This window comes from Colius striatus, chromosome 1 (genome assembly GCF_028858725.1).
Source record: "Colius striatus isolate bColStr4 chromosome 1, bColStr4.1.hap1, whole genome shotgun sequence".
Lineage (NCBI taxonomy): Eukaryota > Metazoa > Chordata > Aves > Coliiformes > Coliidae > Colius > Colius striatus.
Genome location: NC_084759.1, coordinates 2,681,152 through 2,703,948, shown reverse-complemented (window position 1 = coordinate 2,703,948; position 22,797 = coordinate 2,681,152). Strand labels below are relative to the sequence as shown.

General features: G+C 48.0%; 1 protein-coding gene across 2 annotated transcripts in view; it reads right to left on the bottom strand.

Annotated features, from left to right (window-relative positions):
• MYO7A (myosin VIIA) overlaps nucleotides 1–22,797 on the bottom strand; it is a 121,164-nt gene that overhangs the window by 73,432 nt on the left and 24,935 nt on the right. For both annotated transcript variants that reach the window (XM_062020336.1, XM_062020337.1), the window contains one exon: nucleotides 54–167. In XM_062020336.1, the coding sequence (XP_061876320.1) occupies nucleotides 54–167 (114 nt within the window). Of the gene's footprint in view, nucleotides 1–53; nucleotides 168–22,797 lie in introns of those variants that run through there.

Genomic DNA, 22,797 nt, shown 5'->3' with positions numbered 1-22,797 from the left:
GCCTAGGTGGGTCACACAGCTGATGAAGGGTCATCACAACCCATTGTACGTACGTTGCCTTCATCATCCACAACCTGGATCTGCCCAGAGTCACACAGTTTAACCACCGCTCCAATGGGGACATCGAACTCCCGTCCAGTTTTGAGGTCCATCCACACATAATCCCCCTGCAACCAAAGACAGGACAGTTAACACTCAGGGCTGCAGAAGGTTCAGCATCCCTTGGGATACAAGTTGCTGATGTTTTGTACCTCAATAACTTCCTTTGCAAATCAAAATTGACCACAAATGCTGAAGAAATCCCCTACAAGGTAATGACAGCAGGGCATGCTCCCCACAGCATACACCCACTGCACCATCTCTCCATTTCATGAGCTCGTGAGTATTCGCTGGTCCAAGCAGTTTACAGAGCAGTGATACAGGCAGAAAAACTCACCTTAGGTAGAGGTTTCCCCCTGTGCAATGTACAAGCCTATAAAGTCACACTTAAGAGATGGTTTTGAGCTCCAGAAAGCCTTGTCTGGAGGCTTGTGGCACATTTTTACCTTGCAGATAACCACTGCCAAATACACATTCCCCCATCTTGAAGACTGATGAAAAAGAGATGATTAAAAGGGTTAAGAACATACTTGTTCAGGATTTCTCCCATCTACAGTGATTTGCAGGTGAGCTCCTCTTATTTAATACTTCTCAGTGGATTTTATCTACTGTGAGCACGTCCAGTTGCTTTCTCAAGCTGTGCAAGTGTTAGCATCCATCATCTCAAAGGAAGAGCTTAGCTGCAGGTAGTGTGAAAAGCTGTGTGCTTAGTGCTTCAAATGTTCTACCTCTTTCATTTGAGACCTCTGTGTTTTTGTTTTGGAAGACACAGCCAGCAGTTGACCACTATCCATTCAATCCATGTCACTGATGATCCTGTAGACCTCTGTCAGTTCTGCTGGGCAGGGACTATCTGCTCATCAGCTCTGTGGATATTAAATTACTCTAATGCAAAAAGGCTTTTGAAGCAGTTGTTTTCCTCAATACAGAAGCAAACTGCCAGATAACCCCAAACTAAACTCCCAAGCAGGACTCACACTGTTTGAAACCAAGGAGAACTGTTTCCCATCCCCATTCTCAACCTGAAGAGGTGCTACAATTGGGAGCCATCTAGTTATTGTCAGGCATGTTTGCATCAAGCAAGCAGATGTACTGTTTCAGGCAGCTGAGTTCAATGTTGTGAACTTGTAGCCCCACCACCTAGAGTAGGGCACACAGGGACTCATCCAGCTGGGTTGGAATGTCTCCAGAGAAGGAGACTCCACAGCCCATCTGGGCAGCCCCTGCCAGTGCTCCCTCACCTCAACAGAGAACAAATTCTTCCTGTGTTTCTTTGGAACCTCTTCTGTTCCAGCTTGTCCCTGTTGCCCCTTGTCTTATCATTGGCCATCACTGAGCACAGCCTGGCTCCATCCTACTCACACCCACCCTTGATGGATTTGTAAACATGAAAGAGGTCACTCCTCAGTCTCCTCCAAGCTGAAGAGCCCCAGCTCTACCTTTTAAAGTCCAGAAAAACTGCTGGGATAGGGCAAAGTGAAAATTATGAGGAATCACTTTACATGTGCTCTGATATAATCCCTTTCCTGAGCATCCACCATCCACAGTTTCTTGTGGATCTGCATTGATTTGATTTCATAGAATCACAGAATTGTTTTTGTTGGAAAAGACCTTTAAGATCATGGAGTCCAACCCCTCCCCTCACTCTGCCCAGCCCATCACTAACCCCTGGCTCTCAGCACCTCAGCTCCACGGCTTTGGGATCCCTCCAGGGCTGGGCACTCCCCCAGCTCCCTGGGCAGCCTGGCACAGGGGCTGACACCCCTCTCAGGGAAACAGTTCTGCCTCAGCTCCCATCTCAACCTCCCCTGGGGCAACTTGAAGCCATTTCCTCTTGTCCTATAAGTAACTACTATCACTCATTAAGACAGTGACCCCCACCTCACTACAGCCTCCTGTCAGGGAGTCATAGACAGTGCTCATGTCTCACTCCAGCCTCCTCTTCTTGACCCCATGAGGTCACACTGAACAACCTTCAGCTCACAGTATCACAGAATGGTAGGGGTTGGAAGGGACCTTTAGAGCTCATCCAGTCCAACCCCCCTGCAGAAGCAGCTCCCACCTAGATCAGGTCACACAGGTACATGTCCAGGTGGGTTTTGAAAACCTCCAAGGAAGGAGCCTCCACACCCTCCCTGGGCAGGAGGGAGATATCGTGAGACACCAACCTGTGAGTGTCCCAGAGATGGCAATACCCAGGGACCCACACATGGAGAAACACTACACATGAGGGATCCTCAGCTATTTTGTGGTGGACTGCACCCTTGGCAGCTGCTTGCTAGGCTTCACCTAGGACACCTAGAAATTCATCCTGCTTACATGGAGCTGAGGATCCATCCCTTAGAATGGGGTTTCTTCTCAGAGACTTGTGCTACAGTATCTATGGCCAGCTCATAAAACTATAATATTCAGATCTTTTTCTCATTATCTGCCTTACCCTCCCAACTCAGTTAAAAAGGAAAAAGAACCCAGCTAATGAATGCAGCAATGAATGCAGTGAGCCATGCACAGATACATCATAAATCCACTTATATGAATACATTTATCTTATAGCTCCTCTGATCTGAGACTCGAAGCATTTCTGACTGCTCAGCACGTTATCCTTCCTGCATAGCTGGGCAAATTTATGCACTGGGTAGGTAACCTGAGCAAGGTGTCAGCAAGAGAAGAGACAGGTTGCTGAGTCCCTGCTCAGCAGAAAGCCCTCAGCAGCTGCATAAAAGTCACTCTCCATCAAGGAAACAACAATCGTAATGGTGGGGTTTTTTCAAGCTCTCATTTTGGATAGTTGGAAAAGGAACCTGCTTCATATGTTCTGTTACCACACAGCTGAGACAAAAAGGCACTCTGCTCCCCCAAAAGTAAACTGATATTGAACTCCTGCTAAGACAACTCCTGTGCTTTGCCTACCTAATGCACAGAGTGCTCGTCCCCTCAAAAACACATTGAAGTGCAGTTCTTAATACTGGTGAAAAAAGCAAGTCTTATGGGCTGGGCTAAGCTGGTAAGATCAGAAAGGCCTGGAGAGTAAAAAATAGCAGCAATCATTAAGGGTGCCAACCTATTTCCTTCCCTGACTTTAATCAGTTTGGTGTAACACCCATGGATGTCAGTTACGCTCCTGCTGATGCAATCAGCTTCGGATCAGCCCAAAAAGCAGCAGATATATTGGGGATCTGGGGGCAAATCGAGGTGATTCATGCATTTACCAGCTCGGCTGGACTGGCTTATAAGTTGCATAACCTGCCTCATGCCTGGACTGGTGCTGTTTATTTTCCAGCACACATGACAGTACTGGAGAAGTGAGAATGCCACCCATCACTTTACAGGATCAATATAGAATCACAGAATGGTAGGGTTGGAAGGGACCTTTAGAGATCATCCAGTCCAACCCCCTGCAGAAGCAGGGTCACCTAGGTCAGGTCACATAGGAACGTGTGCAGGTGGGTCTTGAAGAGCTCCAAGGAAGGAGCCTCCACACCCTCCCTGGGCAGCCTGTTCCACTGCTCCATCACCCTCACAGTAAAATCTCCTCAACACAGTTGCTGGTTGCTAATGTCCTTCCAAATGCTCTGGGGTAGACCCTCAGAGCCTCACAAGCTGTGGGCAGAGATGCCCAAACAGCAGTGCAAGAGAAGGAAACACCACCATGGATGCACACACACATTAACATAACCATGAAGAGGATCTTTAGGAGGAGCTTCCAAATGCAAAGAGCAAGAACACTGCACCACAGGGGAGTTACAGCACTTGGGGGGGAACAAAGACTCAGGAGGAAGGTGAAAGAAGCTGGCACAAGCACTATGAGGATCCCATCAAACAGCCAGACTGATTTCAAAGTAGCCTGAAAGCTTCCAGCCATGCTGAGAACTTGGGACCCTCTGTCTTACCGCTAACATGGTGGTGGGCTTCAGGGCCTGGTTGACGTTGCGGAGCAGTGTCCATTTGCCCTGGTCTCTCTCCTGATCTTCCACCACCTCAGGGCAAGGCTGCACGAAAACGACTTTCTTCTTCTTCAGCATCTCCAGGATTTTGCAGTGGTATTTATCCCTCTCTCTGTTTTCTATGTGTACTCCACCATGAATGCTAGGGATCTGTGGCTGGTTTGCATTAGACCTCCAGTGTGACCATGCCTGCTGCTTGCAGAACACCCTCTGACCCGATTCTTGGTAAAGATCTTCTCCTAGCAGAAAAACTTCCATGCACCAGCCACGACCTGTCACTGGCCAGCTGGCATGTTCACTCCATATGACCAGCACTGCAAGAGTCTTGAAGCAAACTAAACAATTTTGCTCCTCTTCACTGAAATTCTTCCAGCCTCTCCACTAAGGGATGATCCTTGGTCAGAGACCTGGAGGACACTTCCAGGAACAACAACTGCAGGGTTAACAGGAATCCTCTTCATTTCCCTGAGGCTTCTCCCTGTTCCCTTCCCTTCTTAGTGAAACAACCCTCTGCCAGCTTGAGGGCTTCCAGCACAGAACACACTCGGGTACTTATTAATCCACAAATGCAGGCAGTCCCCATGCAACACATGGCATTTAATTAACCTAATACCTTTACATACCAAATTAACCAAAGAGCAGCGGGAACTCAAAACCACGGCCCATCTGCATTTTCTTTAAACTGATCGCCTCGAGTGGATCCATAGCAACTGCATGGTAAATAATTGAGTGCAAGGTGTTCAGAGCAGGGTGGCCCTCTGTGCCTACAGGTGAGAGGGGTGCCTGGGCTGTGGATGAAAATGTGGAGCATGAGGAGCATGGAGAGAAGGAGGTTGCACTCACTGGCTGCTCTACAGACCCACCCCTGCAATCTCTCCCTCTTTGTAGGACAGGCTGTTTGTGGAAGGGTTAATCAGGACTGCTGGCCCAACCAGAAGAGCACAACACGTTTTATAGTCACCTCAGATTTGCTTTTTCCTATCCTATCCTATCCTATCCTATCCTATCCTATCCTATCCTACTATCCTATCCTATCCTATCCCATCCTATCCTATCCTATCCTATCCTATCCTATCCTATCCTATCCTATCCTACTATCCTATCCTATCCCATCCTATCCCATCCTATCCTATCCTATCCTATCCTATCCTATCCTATCCTATCCTATCCTATCCCATCCCATCCTATCCTACCCTATCCTATCCTACCCTATCCTATCCTATCCTATCCTACCCTATCCTATCCTACCCTACCCTATCCTATCCTATCCCATCCTACTATCCTATCCCATCCTATCCCATCCTATCCCATCCTATCCTATCCTATCCTATCCTATCCTATCCTACCCTATCCTATCCTATCCTACTATCCTATCCTATCCTATCCTATCCTATCCTACCCTATCCTATCCTACCCTACCCTATCCTATCCTACCCTATCCTATCCTATCCCATCCTACTATCCTATCCCATCCTATCCCATCCTATCCCATCCTATCCCATCCTATGCTATCCTATCCTATCCTATCCTATCCTATCCTATCCTATCCTATCCTATCCTATCCTATCCTATCCTATCCTAGATACACTTGAGATGTCCCAATTTCATCTAGGAAAGGCTTTTCTCCTCATTTAGACCATTTAAGGCCTCTCTAGTTGGGCCCCACAGTCTCTTCCATAGAAATCTGGGCTCTAAGTCAGCCTCATTTGTATAGACCAGAGCAATAGTGGTGCAGCTGCTTAAGCTTTCCATTCCATTCTCATTTTTCACTATTTCAATGGAAAACTCTACTGATGCCATGATTCCATGGAGTTTTTACTCCATTGGACCATCATAGAGAGGACATATTCTTGATGGAAAGTTATCTAGAGGAACAAAGGCTTTACAGGTCCCCTTGAGGAGACACAGTCACCAAGGACAACCATAGATGGGCACATCAAACTCATACTGAGCTGCTCCTGCTCATCAGTGAACAGCAGTGAGGCAATTCTTGACCAAAGGGCAGATAATGCATTAATAACTTTGTAGGATTAAGCCATATTACAAAGCCCTGAAACAATACAGTGTCTAATTCTTGTGGCTGTGCAGATTTAATGAAAAGGTTGAGTCTCTTGGATAAGAAGGTAGGTTAGAGATGAACAAGATGGATGTCTACAGTCCACCAAAGGAGCAAGCAAAAAATGTACATGAGATGCAATAGTAGAGTAGGGAGAAAGAGACACAGATCAAATGTAGCAGTCTCATGAGAGGTGTCTACCTCCCATAACCATCTGGCAAGACGAGGGGAGAGCAGTGGATGTCATCTACCTTGACTTCAACAAGGCTTTTGACACTGTCTCCCACAACATCCTCATCAGAAAGCTCAGGCAGTGTGTCTGGATGAGTGGAGGTGAGGTGGATGGAGAGCTGCTGAGTGACAGAGCCCAGAGGGTGGGATCAATGGCACAGAGTGGAGTTGGAGGCCTGTGGCCAGTGGAGTTCCACAGGGATGGGTTCTGGGGCCAGTCTTGTTCAACATCTTCATCAATCACCTGGGTGAGGGCACAGAGGGACCCTCAGCAAGTTCCCTGCTGGCACCAAACTGGGAGCACTGGCTGATTCCCCAGAGCCTGAGCTGCCAGTGAGGGAGCTGTGGGCAGGCTGAGAGTTGGGCAGAGAGAAACCTCATGAGGTTCAACAAGGGCAAGGGCAGAGTCATGCAGCTGGGAAGGAACCAGCCCCTGCAGCAGCACAGGCTGGGGATTGAGCTGCTGGAGAGCAGCTCTGCAGAGAGAGACCTGGAAGTCCTGGTTGACAATAAACTAACCATGGGCAGCAACGTGCCCTTGTGGGCAAGAAGCCAATGGCAGCCTGGGGGCAGCAAGAAGAGTGTGGGCAGCAGGTTGAGGGAGTTTCTTCTCCCCCTCTACTCTGCCATGATGAGGCCTCATCTGGAGTCCTGTGTCCAGTTCTGGGCTCCTCAGCTCCAGAGGGACAGGGAAGTGCCGGAGAGAGGCCAGTGCAGGGCCACCAAGATGCTCAGGGGATTGGAACATCTTTCATACGAGGAAAGGCTGCGGGACCTGGGGCTGTTTAGTCTGGAGGGGGAAGCTCATTAAGTTACAAGTATTTGAAAGATGTTTGTCAAAGGGATGGGGCACCACTTTTTTCTGTAGTGTCCAGTGTAAGGGTGAGAGAGCTGTGTAAGGGTGAGGGAGCCCTGGCCCAGGCTGCCCAGGGAGGGTGTGGAGGCTCCTTCTCAGGAGGGTTTCCAAACCTGCCTGGACACGTTCCTGTGTGACCTGATGTAGGTGGAACCTGCTTTAGCAGGGGGGTTGGACTGGATGATCTTTAAAGGTCTGTTCCAAACCCAACCATTCTGTGATTCTGTGGTACAAGGGGAACTATAGGATGGGCTCTTTGTACTTGAGCTGGGTCAGATAGATGCTCTTTGCTCATCAGCACATTCCTCAATGCCATCTCACAGTAACCAGAGCAGTGTGGGAGCTGCAGATCTGAGAAAGAGCAGCTGATGTATTTATCTCACTTCACAGTGGAGCAGACATGACCATCACTGCTCAGCTAGACTCTGGACCCTATTTCTGAGGCTGTATATCTCTATGTGCTGGCAAAGAGTAAGGAGCAGAGGAGTAGAATGATTTGCCTGAGGTGATCTTGGAGCAATGCAGAGATGGAAACCCAGAGGGCTGAATCTAGTCTCTGTAGTCCTATTACATGAGTGTGCTTATTTTTTCCCTGACACTGCTGAAGGGCTGTAATTCCACACATTTACATTGCATACTTCTTGCACTGCTCCTCTGCTAGCAGAAGGTTTGCTGGGCACAGTCAGTGCATTAGCCAGAGGCACTTGGTATTTGCCATGCTGTCTGAGTGGCCTGGGCATGCTGACTCCTGGAAAAGGGAAATCCCATCCCCCCTTCTGTATGCATCAAAGGGCAGAGCAACAGCATTAAGCCTCCTATCAGCATGCTTCTTCTAAGGGAAGCTGCCATGCCTTATGTGGGAAACAAATAAACACACTTAGGACAATAAGGGGAGGGACACAGTGGAGGAAAACAAACCTTTAGCTGGCTGGCAGCCCATCAGCAATGCCATCGGGTTTAAATTACAGCTCCTTGGGGTAACATTAGCCTCTTCACTGCAGAGACAGAAGTATGAGCCCTAAGAGCCATGCTGGACCCTGAGCTGATGATTTAGTACCCCTCTGCAGCAGCAGGCACAGCTCAGATCAAGGTCCTCCCATGACACACTTTGTGCACATGCATAGTAAGAGGCAAATGCTTATCCTAAGGAACTGATGTGACCCAGGCAATAGGTTTATCCTGCTGCTGAGACCTGAGCTCTCATTAAGTGCTACCGTGGTGCTGTGGACTCCACTGCTGGAGATGCCACTTGCAGGAAGAATCCCCACAGCAGGTGAACCCCCACGTTTAATAAAAGCTTGGATTTCTTTGTCCCAGGCTGTTTTTCAGACCCAAAGAGAATGCACCAGGCACTGGCAGGGCTCAGGGAGTGTGCTTGAACCAGTAATTTTGCAGCTGTCACTGAAAAGCTGACTTATTCAGCAAAACAGGTCAGGTGGGTCCTGTGTCCACCATACAGATCTTTGTAAGATGATTACTGTAGGTTCCTTCCAACAGAAACATTCTATTCAAAGGAAAGAAAGAAGCACTTCTTTCATCACCTCTGTGGAAAGCAGGTAATTAAACCAGGTCAGATGACACTGACCTGAAGGGGTGTGTGAAGAGGACAGTTTGGAGGGAGAAATGTACAGTTCAGGTGCTCAAAGCTAGCTAAAGTGGCTCCCACCCCTAGCATGGATGCTGGAAAGCCCTAAGGGCTGATACTCAGGTAAATTGATCTGGAAAATCACTGGTTATCAGAGGTGGTTTATGAACTCAGGTCAGCAGTGCTCCACCAATCACTCTCTGCAGCAATAACCCTGCTTCTCTGAAACAGGAGAGATGACAGTGTGCAGAATGACTGTCGATGAACCATGTGGGCCCAGTGTGTTAGTTTTGGGGGACATTCCTCTGACAATGGATGAAAAACAACCTCTTCATGCAGCTTTTACTTTTTTTCTTCTATTGGAAACAGGAAAATAATAAATCACATACCCAGGTCTCCAGAGAACTAGATGCAAGCTGAGTCCTTCACTTCCTTACTGCTGGTCTGTGATGCAGAAAATCCTCAGTGCACACAGATACCAGTGCAAACACAGGCATTGCCCCAGCTCCAAATCTCAATGGCATTTGGAGAGCAGACTGAAGTCTAAATGTACTAGTGCATCCCAGCATATTAGGCCAGTGCAGACTTCCAACAGCTTACCTGAATCCTTTGGGGAGTATAATGTCTGTGCTCCACTAAAACTACATCTCATCACCTCGAGCTATCACCTGTCTGATTCAATTCAGTTCTCAATTACATGGGTGTACCCTGCTCAGTTTAACGAGCTTCTCCTGGATCCACAGCTGTGCAACCCAAGGGAGAGTTACAACTGCTCATCTCTTGTTCTTTGCACTCATCTTTAGCTGTGCAGTCGCCACCAGCATCAAGGAAAAGATGGGAAGGGATGAAAAAGCTTGAATTTCTACTTAAGAACAAGGCACAGTGCAAGGAACACATGCTGGTAGTCAGCAACCCTGATAGGTTTTCTGTTTCATAAATAAATAAGATTCTCTTCCCAGTTTTTTGCAGCACTTCAGGCAGCAGCTGTCAGCCCAGGTAACGTGCTGCACACAAAGGCTGTCTGAAGCAAAGGCACAGATGCAAGAGGAATCATTAAATAATTCAATAATCAGTGCTCATCCTGTAACTTGAAGGCTGACAGGAGGGAAAAAAACTCAACCCACAAACATGGCATCCAGCCTAAGAGTTTCCCACTTAGTGCTCAGGGATTGTCAAAGGCTCTGAGAGCAAAAATGATCATAGAAACGTGGAATTATAGGGTTGGAAGGGACCTTTAGACATCATCCAGTCCAACCCCCCTGCAGAAGCAGGTCCCACCTAGATCAGGTCACACAGGAACGTGTCCAGGCAGGTTTGGAAACCCTCCTGAGAAGGAGCCTCCACACCCTCCCTGGGCAGCCTGGGCCAGGGCTCCCTCACCCTTACACAGCTCTCTCACCCTTACACTGGACACTACAGAAAAAAGTGTTGCCCCATCCCTTTGACAAACATCTTTCAAATACTTGTAACTTAATGAGCTTCCCCCTCCAGACTAAACAGCCCCAGGTCCCGCAGCCTTTCCTCCTATGAAAGATGTTCCAGTCCCCTGAGCATCTTGGTGGCCCTGCACTGGCCTCTCTCCAGCACTTCCCTGTCCCTCTTGAGCTGAGGAGCCCAGAACTGGACACAGGACTCCAGATGAGGCCTCACCAGGGCAGAGTAGAGAGGGAGCAGAACCTCCCTTGACCTGCTGCCCACACTCTTCTTGCTACCCCCAGGCTGCCATTGGCTTCTTGCCCACAAGGGCACGTTACTGCCCATGGTTAGTTTATTATCAACCAGGACTCCCAGGTCTCTCTCTGCAGAGCTGCTCTCCAGGTCAATCCCCAGCCTGTGCTGGTGCAGGGGGTTGTTCCTTCCCAGCTGCAGGACTCTGCCCTTGCCCTTGTTGAACCTCAGCATGTTCCTCTCTGCCCAACTCTCAGCCTGCCCACAGCTCACTCGATGGCAGCTCAGGCTCTGGGGAATCAGCCAGTGCTCCCAGTTTGGTGTTATCAGGGAACTTGCTGAGCTCCAAGGAAGGAGCCTCCACACCCTCCCTGGGCAGCCTGGGCCAGGGCTCCCTCACTGAAACACTGAAAGAGTTTTTCCTTATGTTTAAGTGGAACTTTTTGTGTTCCAGCTCCATCTCATTACCCCTTGTTCTGTCACTAGATACCATAGAAAAAAGTGTTGCCCCAACCTCCTGACACCCACCACTGAGATATTTGTAACTATTAATGAGATCCCCCCTCAGTCTCCTCTTCTCCAGACTAAACAGCCCCAGGTCCTGCAGCCTTTCCTCATAAGGAAGATGCTCCATTCCCCTGATCATCTTGGTGGCCCTGCACTGGCCTCTCTCCAGCAGTTCTCTGTCCCTCTTGAGCTGGGGAGCCCAGAACTGGACACAGGACTCCAGATGAGGCCTCACCAGGGCAGAGCAGAGGGGGAGCAGAACCTCCCTCAGCCTGCTGCCCCCATGAAGGATTTAATCAGGTTTGCCATGGCACAATCCAGCACGGTGCAATGAGGCTCAGCTCCCAGTGATGCCTGACCTCAGCTCTGGCTTTTGGCAAGGATCTTGTTGTTGACTGAGACCTCTTGGCTCAGGAGGTGGGTTTTAAGTGTGCAGAGCAACAGGGAGATGGAAGGTTTAATCTGTGATTCCTCTGGCATTACTGTCACGGGCCAAGAGGAGAATCCTTCAATCCAGTGACGTTACAAGCAGATTAAACTGAGCCATCCCTCCCAAACACCATGCCAGGACACTGCCTGTCAGGCCTCACACAAAAAGCTGATGTACCCTGCTTGGGATAGGATTGAAAACTGCTAAGATTGCAGAAGTGGGACAGGAAATGAAGACTGAGCCTTTTAGCCCTGTGGCTGGGGTCCTGTCCTAAATGCACATGGAAGAAATCCAAAGGGAGGTGACAGAGGGATCATAAGACATACAGACCTGGGAAACAAACCCAGGAGGAACACTGTGTGTGTGTGTGTGGTTTAGCATGCTCCTGTGTAATTTACTACTGTTAGACCAAGATATATTCCTTCAGGTCCTAGGAGTAGAGAGGTTGCACTGGTGCCACACTGGGAGCTCTCAGATCCACTCTAAATCTGCCAACAACAGTCACTCCCCTCCCTGCAGACAACTAACAGCTCCCTACTTTGCAATAGGTGGCAATGGAAGCTCTTTCCCCTTAGCCACCCAGAAACAAATAGTTTGGGTGTTATCCTTTAAATCCATGTTGTTCTGTATGTCAAGCTCCATAAAGATGGGACTAAGGGGGTGTCACCTCTTTCTCTGAGCACAGTTTGGGTGGGATGCTGGTTCCAGCAGGTCCTTGTGGCTGGCCAATACAGCTAAGCAGCATGCTCCCATCCTTTTCATAAACTCATTGTATGGTTTTGGTTGGAAAAGACAAGATCATCAAGTCCAACCCCTCCCCTCACACTGCAAAGCCCATCACTAACCCTCAGCACCTCAGCTCCATGGCTTTGCAATATCTCCAGGGCTGGGGACCCCCTCACCTCTCTGGGCAGCCTGGCACAGGGGCTGACACCCCTCTCAGGGAAACAGTTCTTCCTCAGCTCCAATCTAAACCTCCTCTGCCTTAGATTGGTTCTTTTATTTGATTCTCTGGTGAACCAGCTCAGGGAATTAACCCAGCAGTGACATTTTCATATGCTTTTGCAAAGTGTTTTGGTGGTTTAACCCCAGAACTGGCTCATCAGGCAATCAGTAAAGCCCCAGTGAAGGAGCAGGGGGGAGCAGCAGGATACCTGCTGCCTGTGCAGGCATGTGCTGTGGCATCACTGAGTGGTGCTGATAGAGGCTCTGTCTCCTTCACAGATGAGCTTTATTCCCTGGGTGAAGGCAGAGAGCTGTTTGATTTGATTTCATGAAAGAAGAGTCCCAGCTGATGAGCATGAGAGCTACAGAACTGTGCAACAGATGGAGGTAATCAGGTATTCCCACCCAACATTCTCCTGCCTCTGAGGCAGACAGCCTTTTCAACATCCCAGTGATTCACAAAGGAGACACAGTTTGAATTCCAATGTGCAGTACTGACAAAGGGGAAAAATAATAACAAAAGCAAGAACACCCAGAGAAATGTAAATTGGAAGGGATGGTTTTCATCCTGGCTCAGAAAGGCTGTTCAAAGCAGCCTCAAAGCCATCCCAAGAATTCAGTTGTTTTACCTGACTTCATGCCTGGGGAAACAAAAGAGCATTTTTTATCCCCCACTTTCTGCAAGAAAAATCTCTTTTACTTTTCATATACAAGCTGTCAAGTTATCTTTCTGAGTTTCAGCTTCATGTCCTGTGCTGTGGGAAGAACCTTTCTCCTTCATTTGTGTACTTCAGGCTCCTCCTTCCCTCCTCCCTGCCTTTTCACCACCTCACTGAGCTCTAGTCTGCAACTAGTCCCCATGTACCAATGGATGTGGGGCTATTTTAATGTGCACAGCTATTCCTGCACAAAAAACAATGCAAGCCTAGTAAAGAAGTGCTTAATCCTAGAAACATCTGTTAATTCCCATATAGTTATAGTCTATAGTAAAGGCAGTTTGCCCAGCAGAAATGGGTCTGTGCTAAGGGTCTACATTAGCCAAAGAGGCATTGATACCTCTAGACAAGCCCTATCACTTAAAATAGTGTGCCTCAACCTTGGAAATATTGAATGAAAAGGGAGTAGTGCTGCTTTTCCTTCACTGCCATGCCAGATCTGAGCAGCACTGCCCACATTACACACTGCCTCTGCTTATCCACTCAGGGTGGGTTTGGTTACTCAGGAGAGTGAGGAGGTCTGGAGGAAGGTTACTTTGCAGCTCAGTCAACAGGATCCTGAGGGAGTTTGTGATAGGATTGCTTAAGGGATGACTGGATTGCCCCAAGGGTGTATTTGAAAAGCCAGTTCCTGAGAGGAATGGATGACAAGGAGAAAGAATAAAGGAAAAGAAGAAAATCCTCCAAGCAATGCTTGTGATGCAAACTCAGACACCTTGATACTGGTTTTTGTTCCTTAGGTGCCAGCCACAGGGATGCAGAGATGCTGCAATACAAGTAGTGTCCTCCCAAAAGGAGAAAAGAGACTCCCATGTCAAGAAAATCTTGAAAACATGAAGAACCTGAACGTTTGTCATCAAAGCATCCTGCAAGTATTTATTACACCCAGCAAAATAATCCATGGTTCATTGCTTGCTTCATGGGTTTGAAGACTCCAGGGCTGGCTCCATGCAAGAGCACCTTTGAGATGGAATCCCAGGGCAAGTTGGCCATTGCAGCCTCTTGACTGGATTCTTCCAGCCTTTCTGCCTACTGTCTTTGGAAAACTTCCCACCTTGCTGGTGGTGGGTCCCTCTGAGGGAGGCAATGGAGCAGCCTGTGCCCTGGCAGCACGGTACCAGCCCCATCTGCTGTAACTCTTTGGAATTACCAACTGCATCAGGAGGTTTGTTTCTGATGATTCCTCCACGGGTTTTAATGAAACTTTCATGCTAATAATATCCTAAACAGAATGAGGAAGGATGGAGTGTGGGTTTTAATCTTAAATTTCACACCATCAGAGGTGGGCTGTGGAAGATGTGAACTCCAAAACCGAGCTGCTGCAGCGTGGCCAGAGCCAGGCAAAGAGCTGAGGAAGGGGCTGGAGCACAAGGGTGCTGGGGAGGGGCTGAGGGAATGGGGGTGTTGAGCCTGGAGAAGAGGAGCCTGAGGGGACACAGCAGCACTCTCTGACACTCCCTGACAGGAGGCTGCAGAGAGGTGGAGGTCAGTCTCTTCTCTCAAGTAATGAATGATAGAACAAGAGGAAATAGGCTCAAGTTGCCCCAGGGGAGGTTGAAATTGGAGCTGAGGCAGAACTTTTTCCCTGAGAGGGGTGTCAGCCCCTGTGCCAGGCTGCCCAGGGAGCTGGGGGAGTGCCCAGCCCTGGAGATATTGCAAAGCCATGGAGCCGAGGTGCTGAGGGTCATGGGGTAGTGATGGGCTTGGCAGGGTGAGGGGAGGGGTTGGACTTGATGAGCTTAAAGATCTTTCCCAACCAAAATGATTCTCTGATTCTAAGAAGGTAGGGACTCCAAAGGACAATTGGGTTAATTGAAGATCTGAAGGAACGTGTCAGCAAGTCCAGCTAGACAAACCCTAACCTAGAGGTTCCAAACAGAGAAAAAGCAGAGGTTTTAGGATGGCACAAGATGATAGGGACAACCAACATGGTACAAATCACAGTTGTAGTTGGCAGACCCAGCCAAGACAGTTACCATGTTGGATCAGGACATGTACAGATGTGCACTGTGGATACCTTCAAACTGGGAGCTTGAGAGGGCTTTACAGCTGATGGTTTGTAGCTTGTTGGGCATATACTGAAGAGACTTAACTTTCAGAAAGCCAGAGCCTGAACATCAGTCCTTTTCACACAGAAAATTGCTTCAAAATCCAAGTCCCACTAAGTAACCACCAGCCATTGCAAACAAAGCAATAGCCACAGCTCAAAGAAGCAAGTTGGACCTATTACTTACATGAAATTAGATCTTTCAAGGTCCCTTCCAACCCTTAAGATTGTGTGATCCTGTGAAGAAATGGTGGCTGGTAACATTGCCAGTGGGATTAAACATTAATATGGATTTCAATAGCTAGGAGAATAAAACCATAAGGAAAATAAGCTCTGTATGATTTTGGCACAGCAACTAATTCCCTGTATTCTTGGTACTACTTTTCCCCACAGGTATTTTATTACATGGACAGTCCATTCTGCATATGCCACATAGGGGGAAATGGCCTCCAAAGGGGTTTTGTCTCACATTTTATCCACTTGGCAATGAAAAAGTTTGCATCACAGATGGCTTTTGTTAACCTTTACACCAGAAACCAAAGTTGTGGTTCTGTTGTGGGTTTGCATGATGCTCAGTATGGCCCAGCTCACGTGGAAACCTGAATCGTGTAAAGGGAAATCAATTCAGGTGAGGAACAGGCAGCAACTTTCACACCAGTTTTGAGAAGCTCACTAATTGCCTTAATTTTGAGACTGCAAGAGTATTATCACACAGATGTATTAATGATGTTTCTGAAGGGAATGGGCTGACAGAGTATCAGCATGGAGATATAGTTAATGCCTCCGTTGCAGTTTGCTGGATGCAAATGCCATCCGACTTCAAGCATCTACTTAATGGGAAAGGGCTGCCTGGCTGTCTTGCACTGAATCCAGCAATTTTATGGGGTTAAGGAGCAGTAAAATGCCTTTACAAAGCGATTTGCAGATCATGAAAATGCAGTGTGTGACCTTAAGAGTAATTTGCCAGCAATGGTGCTGGCAATAAAACATCTGTTGGGGTGGCAGATGCACATTCAATTGCTCCCATTGCATTCACTGCCTGCATGAAAGGCTTCTGAGTGTGCAAATCACTGTCCCAAAGAGGAGGTTTTCCCAGTCTTAAAGACAAGTAGTATTTGTCTCTTTCTTCTTCAGCATGCAAAATAAGCCAACCTCTTCTTCCTCAGGTTTCTCAGTGACTCTGGGGAAAGGGTGGCAGGTATCTGCTTCATCATAAAAGAACATCATAAAAGACTTTGTTCAAGGGCCTGGAGGGACAGGACAAGGGCTGATGGCTCCTAAGTGACAGAGGGGAGATTCAGGTGAGATGTGAGGAAGAAGCTCTTCCCTGGGAGGGTGCTGAGGTCCTGGCACAGGCTGCTCAGAGAGGCTCTGGCTGCCCCAGCCCTGGCAGTGCCCAAGGGCAGGTTGGATGGGGTTTGGAGCACCATGGTCTGGTGGAAGGTGTCTCTGCCCATGGCAAGGGGTTGGAATGAGATGAGCTTTAAGGTCCCTTCCAAGCCATTCTGTGATTTTTTTTTTCTGTTGCATCCAGTGACAGGACAAGGGGTAATGGAAAGAAGCTGGAACACAAAAAACACCATTAAAACATAAGGAAAAACTCTTTTCCTGTGAGGTGAGGGAGCCCTGGCCCAGGCTGCCCAGGGAGGGTGTGGAGCCTCCTTCCTTGGAGCTCTTCAAAACCCAACTGGACACGTTCCTGTGTGACCTGATCTAGGTGGGAGCTGCTTCTGCAGGGGGTTGGACTGGATGAGCTCTAAAGGTGCCTTCCAGCCCCACCATTCTGTGATTCAACACTGGCCCATGTGGGTGCCTAGGACAGAGTGGACAAGCCTGTAGAGATATTTCTTTAAAATACACTTCCAGTCCATAAATGAAGGGACATCAACTGGAGTCAGTAAGGACTTGGTTCAGCAAAAGGCAATGGAGGTGGATAGGACACCTGGAGAAGTAGGGAGACTGGACAAGTCTTGGAATGGAGATGCAGTAAGGACTACTAACAAAATAAATCACATCAGGCCTGAGAAATCACTGAGCTGACAGTTCATAGGTGGAGGCCAGGAAATTAGCTGAAGGGTAGGAAGATATTGTGAGGAAAAGACACTTTGTGCTTACTTATCCCTTGGTGTTCATCAACAGTCACACAGGATCACAGAATCTCAAGGGTTGGAAAGGACCTTGAAAGCTCATCCAGTGCAACCCCCCTGCCAGAGCAGGACCACCTAGAGTAGGGCACACAGGAACCCATCCAGCTGGGGTTGGATACAGAGTACCAGATGGAGGGTCTGAACAAATATGTTCATTTTACATATGTTCCCAACTTCAGCACCCAGTAACTCTGTTAAACAAGAGTTTAATAGTAATTTCTGTTCAGAAACAGAAGTCTTCATTGTTTCTAGCTGGTGAAGTATTCACAAAATTGCCTAATAAAGGATGAAATCCTTGTAAACTTTTAACACTGACCTTTCCCCACTGCAAGAAAGCAGCTGCATTCCTCTGCCAATGCCACCTCCCTCATGCAGATAGCAGAGAGGGTGGTTTGGGAAGGAAAGGAGGATCCACTCTATTACCTTCTCACATTTGCAAAACTCATAGAATCATAGAATGGAAGGGGTTGGAAGGGACCTTTAGAGCTCATCCAGTCCAACCCCCCTGCAGAAGCAGCTCCCACCTAGATCAGGTCACACAGGAACGTGTCCAGGTGGGTCTTGAAGAGCTCCAAGGAAGGAGCCTCCACACCCTCCCTGGGCAGCCTGGGCCAGGGCTCCCTCACTCCAACACTGGAACAGTTTTTTTTATGTTTAAATGGAACTTTTTGTATTCCAGCTTCATCCCATCACCCCTTGTCCTGTTGCTAGATACCATAGAAAAAAGTGCTGCCCCAACCTCCTGACACCCACCAGTGAGATATTTGTAACTATTAATGAGCTCCCCCCTCAGTCTCCTCTTCTCCAGACTAAACAGCCCCAGGTCCTGCAGCCTTTCCTCATAAGGAGGATGCTCCAGTCCCCTGAGCATCTTGGTGGCCCTGCACTGGCCTCTCTCCAGCACTTCCCTGTCCCTCTTGAGCTGAGGAGCCCAGAACTGGACACAGGACTCCAGATGAGGCCTCACCAGGGCAGAGTAGAGGGGGAGAAGAACCTCCCTTGACCTGCTGCCCACACTCTTCTTGATGCATCCCATAGATCCACATAAATATGGCCAACAGGGAAAAGGCAATTCCCTCACATTGCAGCAGTTTAATGCACAAGCCCTGCACGAGCCAGTCAGTGCTGCTGACCACTGGAGCAATATCTGTAAATACACCCAGGAGGGGCAAAATGGAAATGTAACAGCAGCAGCACATAAATTCCCAGCTGCCAGTCCACACTTATTCATCTCATTTCCCCACTGTTTAGAGCCTCAGTAGAGGTATTTAAGTGCCAGCTGGCTTACCAGCATATCTCAGGCTGTTTCACTCACAGTATTGAATTTTCTCTGCTCTTAAATAGATTATCTTTTTTTTCCCAGAACAGTCTCCTTGTGTGTATTCCAGCAAACATCCACATCCTCCTTCTGCTTTGGTTACCTTTATAAAACAACTACACATGATTTACTCCTCCAAAACTCTTACTGGAAATCTGAATTCCTTAGGTAGATAATGCCATTTCATCCAAGCCTAAAATGCTATAGGAAAAAACATACAGCTCTTCATGAAAACACTTGAGTTTGCTAAAGACTGACATGGAGTGTTTCATTTTGATGTTCTCACTGGAATTCTGTCTTCAAAGTAAGCTCTTAATTCCAGAAAGGTTATTTTATTCATTGACCAGGCAATCTAATGAAATCCAACAAGGGCAAGTGTAGAGTGTTGCACTTGGGAAAGAACAACCTCATGTAGCAGCACAGGCTGGGGAATGAGCTGTTAGAAAGTAGTGCAGGGGAAAGGGAGCTGGGGGTGCTGGTGGGCAGCAGGATGAGATGAGCCAGCAACGTGCCCTCGTGGCCAAGAAGGCCAATGGCAGCCTGGGGTGGGTTAGAAGGGCTGTGGGCAGTAGGTGCAGAGAGGTTCTGCTCCCCCTCTACTCTGCTCTTGTGAGACCACATCTGGAATATTGTGTCCAGTTCTGGGCCCCTCAGTTGCAGAAGGACAGGGAGCTGCTGGAGAGAGTTTAGTACAGGGACACAGAGATGATGAAGGGAGTGTAGCATCTGCCTTGTGATGAAAGGCTGAGGGAGCTGGGGCTCTGCAGCTTGGAGGAGCCTGAGGGGTGACCTCAGTCATGTTACAAATCCATCAAGGGTGAGTGTGAGGAGGCTGGAGCCAGGCTGTGCTCAGTGATGGCCAATGGTAGGACAAGGGGCAATGGGAACAAGCTGGAACAGAAGAGGTTCCAAAGAAACACAAGGAAGAATTTGTTCCCTGTTGAAGTGAGGGAGCACTGGCAGGGGCTGCCCAGATGGGCTGTGGAGTCTCCTTCTCTGGAGCCATCCCAACCCCAGCTGGATGAGTCCCTGTGTGCCCTGCTCTAGGTGACTCTGCTCAGGGGGGTTGCACTGGATGAGCTTTCCAGGTCCCTTCCAACCCTTGAGATTCTGTGATTCTGACATCTCAGCAGATATTTTCTGTAGCCCCATCTCAACTTTCTCCTGAGAAAAAAAATGCCATTCAATTTGTGCTATTGAAAGGGGCTTTTATTGCTTTCCTTCCCCTGGGCCCCAGGAGCTGCACACAGCTGCTTCAACCTGATTGCAGAAAGCCAGATCTAGGTATTGGGTTTGTTTTTTTTCTAGGAAAACATCTATCAAATCTAACCTGTGCTGGCAAATGATGCCATGGCTTGATAAATGAATGAGTTTTAGACCATAAGAGCCAAATCATTCACTAGTGTGCACCAGGGTCATTCCACAGACGTGCCTCTGACCCCAAATCCACGATGTGCTGAGGGCTTCCTTCTTAATGCCTTCTGCTGAGGGTTTTCCAATTTTGCTAGAGGAATTTCATGAAGAGGAAAGCCAATTTGAACAGGGAGAGCTACCTGCCTGCTGCACAGCCATTGGTGCAAGGAACAGATGGAAAACAAGGTCCCACACTCCATTGAGGATGTCATATCACAAACACTTCTCCCAGCAGCAATGTTGGCTTAAATGCATAGCCAGCCCCCTCCAACTGTCAGTCCCTATATCCCATCTGAGAATTGACCTGAGTTAAAATAACTGCAGTAAGTAAGAGCTAAGGAATTATATTCAAGGTATTTTAAAGTAAGTCACATGATTCTGGTGAAATTATGGACAACATGATGCAGCCACAGCTGTATCCCACATCTGGGAGGGAGTGGAGGGCAGACAGAGGGAGGTGGGTTTGCAAGGATGAGGATGGGAAAGGACAGTTCCTTTGCTCTGATCTGTTTGCACAGCTGAGATGAAGATGCTTCCTTCTGTTACAAACAGTAATCAGAGGTTGACCCTTAAGGTCATCAAGCCAAATGATTCCCCCAGCACTGCTACAGCCACCACTGAACCACGTCCCTCAGCCCCACAGCTACAAGTCCTTTAAGTCTCTCCATGGATGGTGGCTCCATGATGCTCCAGGTCTTGACAGCTCTTTTGGTGAAGAAATCTTTCTTAATATCCAATCTAAACCTCCCTGGCACAATTTGAGGCCATGATGAGCTGGAGGGCTTAAGAGAAAAGGTTCCAGACGTCAGATCTCACCAAGTTAAATGGCACCTTTAAGGGCTCTGACAAAGAGTTGCTGTCAGTCAAGACACATGAGCTGCTCTGCATTTTATAGAATCATAGAATCATTCTAGTTGGAAAAGGTCTTTAAGATCACTGAGTCCAACCCCTCCCCTCACACTGCCAAGCCCATCACTAACCCACAGCCCTCAGCACCTCAGCTCCACGGCTTTGGGGTCCCTCCAGGGCTGGGCACTCCCCCAGCTCCCTGGGCAGCCTGGCACAGGGGCTGACACCCCTCTCAGGGACACAGTTCTGCCTTAGCTCCAATCTCAACCTCCCTTGGGGCAACTTGAGGCCATTTTCTCTTTTCTTACCATTTGTCCCTTGGGAGAGGAGACTGACTGGGTTTCCCCTGAGGAAATGTAGGGTTCCAAGATGAATTCAAGGTAAAGTTTGTTATTGAGTTTCTTATACCCTCAAATGAATGTCCCATTGTCACCCACACATGTAACAACTCTCACTCCAAGCCATCTCTCTCTCCAGATCAAATAGCTTAAGGTTTCAGTGCATACACTTTGGGGAAGATGGATCCTGAGGGCTTGCCTAAGGTTGATAACAAGTGTGTTTCAGACAGTCTGTGTCAGAGGCAGGGTATCTCCACACCAGGGCTGAGATTGCTTGCTCTACTTTTATCTGACACCATGCAATTTATATTCTGGAGCCATAGTGCCACAAGAACATCTCCCCAGCCTGCAGCTTCATTTTCTGCACACAGCTACCCCAGCACTTTAATTGTCCCATAAATTTGATGGAAAGGATTTGATGCAGAGAGCTGTTAAAATGCCAAATGTCTTGAGCACTGCATCTAATGAATGGCTCCCAACGATTCATGTTTCAATCTATATGCAAATATGCCCTTTGGTTGGCTCGTGCTGGACTTTTCATGGCTGCATTACAGCTATCCAGGGAAGCCTCAGACTCATACATCAGACAGATACAAGGCATAAAATGGGAGAAGACTTAAATTATTCAGTGTTTATGAGAAAGAGAACCCAAACAGTGGACTTGCCACCTTGCTTTTTAGAATAACATGATTACAGATCAGCCCTGAGACTGACAGTAACGTGGGTTTTCTCCCCTGCTCTTTCCTCCTTGCTAACAAAATACACAGCACAATGAATCACTCAGCAAAGGTGAATGCATAATGTGCAGTAACACCCCAAACATGTGAGCTCCAGGTAACATCAACACTAACAGAGCCCAGCTGGGAAATGTCTGTGATGAAAGATTTCAAAGTGTGGGCTCTGTTCTCATTCCCACCAAGGGAAAAGATCTCCTGGAGCATCAAACCAAGCCTCTGTAAATGACAGCAGTCACAACATCTATTCCTGCTCATTAATGACCTGCAAAAATCCTTCCACCTGCAGTGCAATGTGCAGTTCTGGCCTTGGCAAGAAGAAAATAAGCTGGAGTAGGTGCAGAGCTGACACTATGACAAGAAGGCTGCAGAGCTTGATTTACAGGGGTGAACAAAAGGGTTTTGTAAGATTTTGGTCGACCCCAAGGCTAGGAAGGAAAGTGATTGCTCTCTATATAAACACCTAAGAAATGGCAAGAAGGGGAAAGGACAATGTTAGCTAAAATCCAGTCCTGGTACAAGAACAGAAAGCCACAAATACCCTCAGAAAACACAATGATGGACAGATCAAAGACAGTCACATTTATGTAGGACTCATTTTGTGAGGTTTGAGCTGTACTGGGAGTTTCATGCTCAAAGAAATGCCAGAGGTGACACAGACTTTGCAGAAGAGATGGCTGCAGAGAAACTACGAGGTTTTGGCAGTGCCCCCAAGAGTCACCTCACCAAGAGCACTGCTGAGCCAGGAGAGACATCTCTGACCAAGCCTTGGCTCCTGCAAAGCTTCACACTAGTTGGAGACAATTTTCTTGCTTTGGTGTTGAACTAAGAAGAGTTTTATAGCATGAGGTATCCACAGCACTTGATCCTTCAGGACCTTGATTTCTGGCTGAGGTTTAATTTTCTTTCTCTGC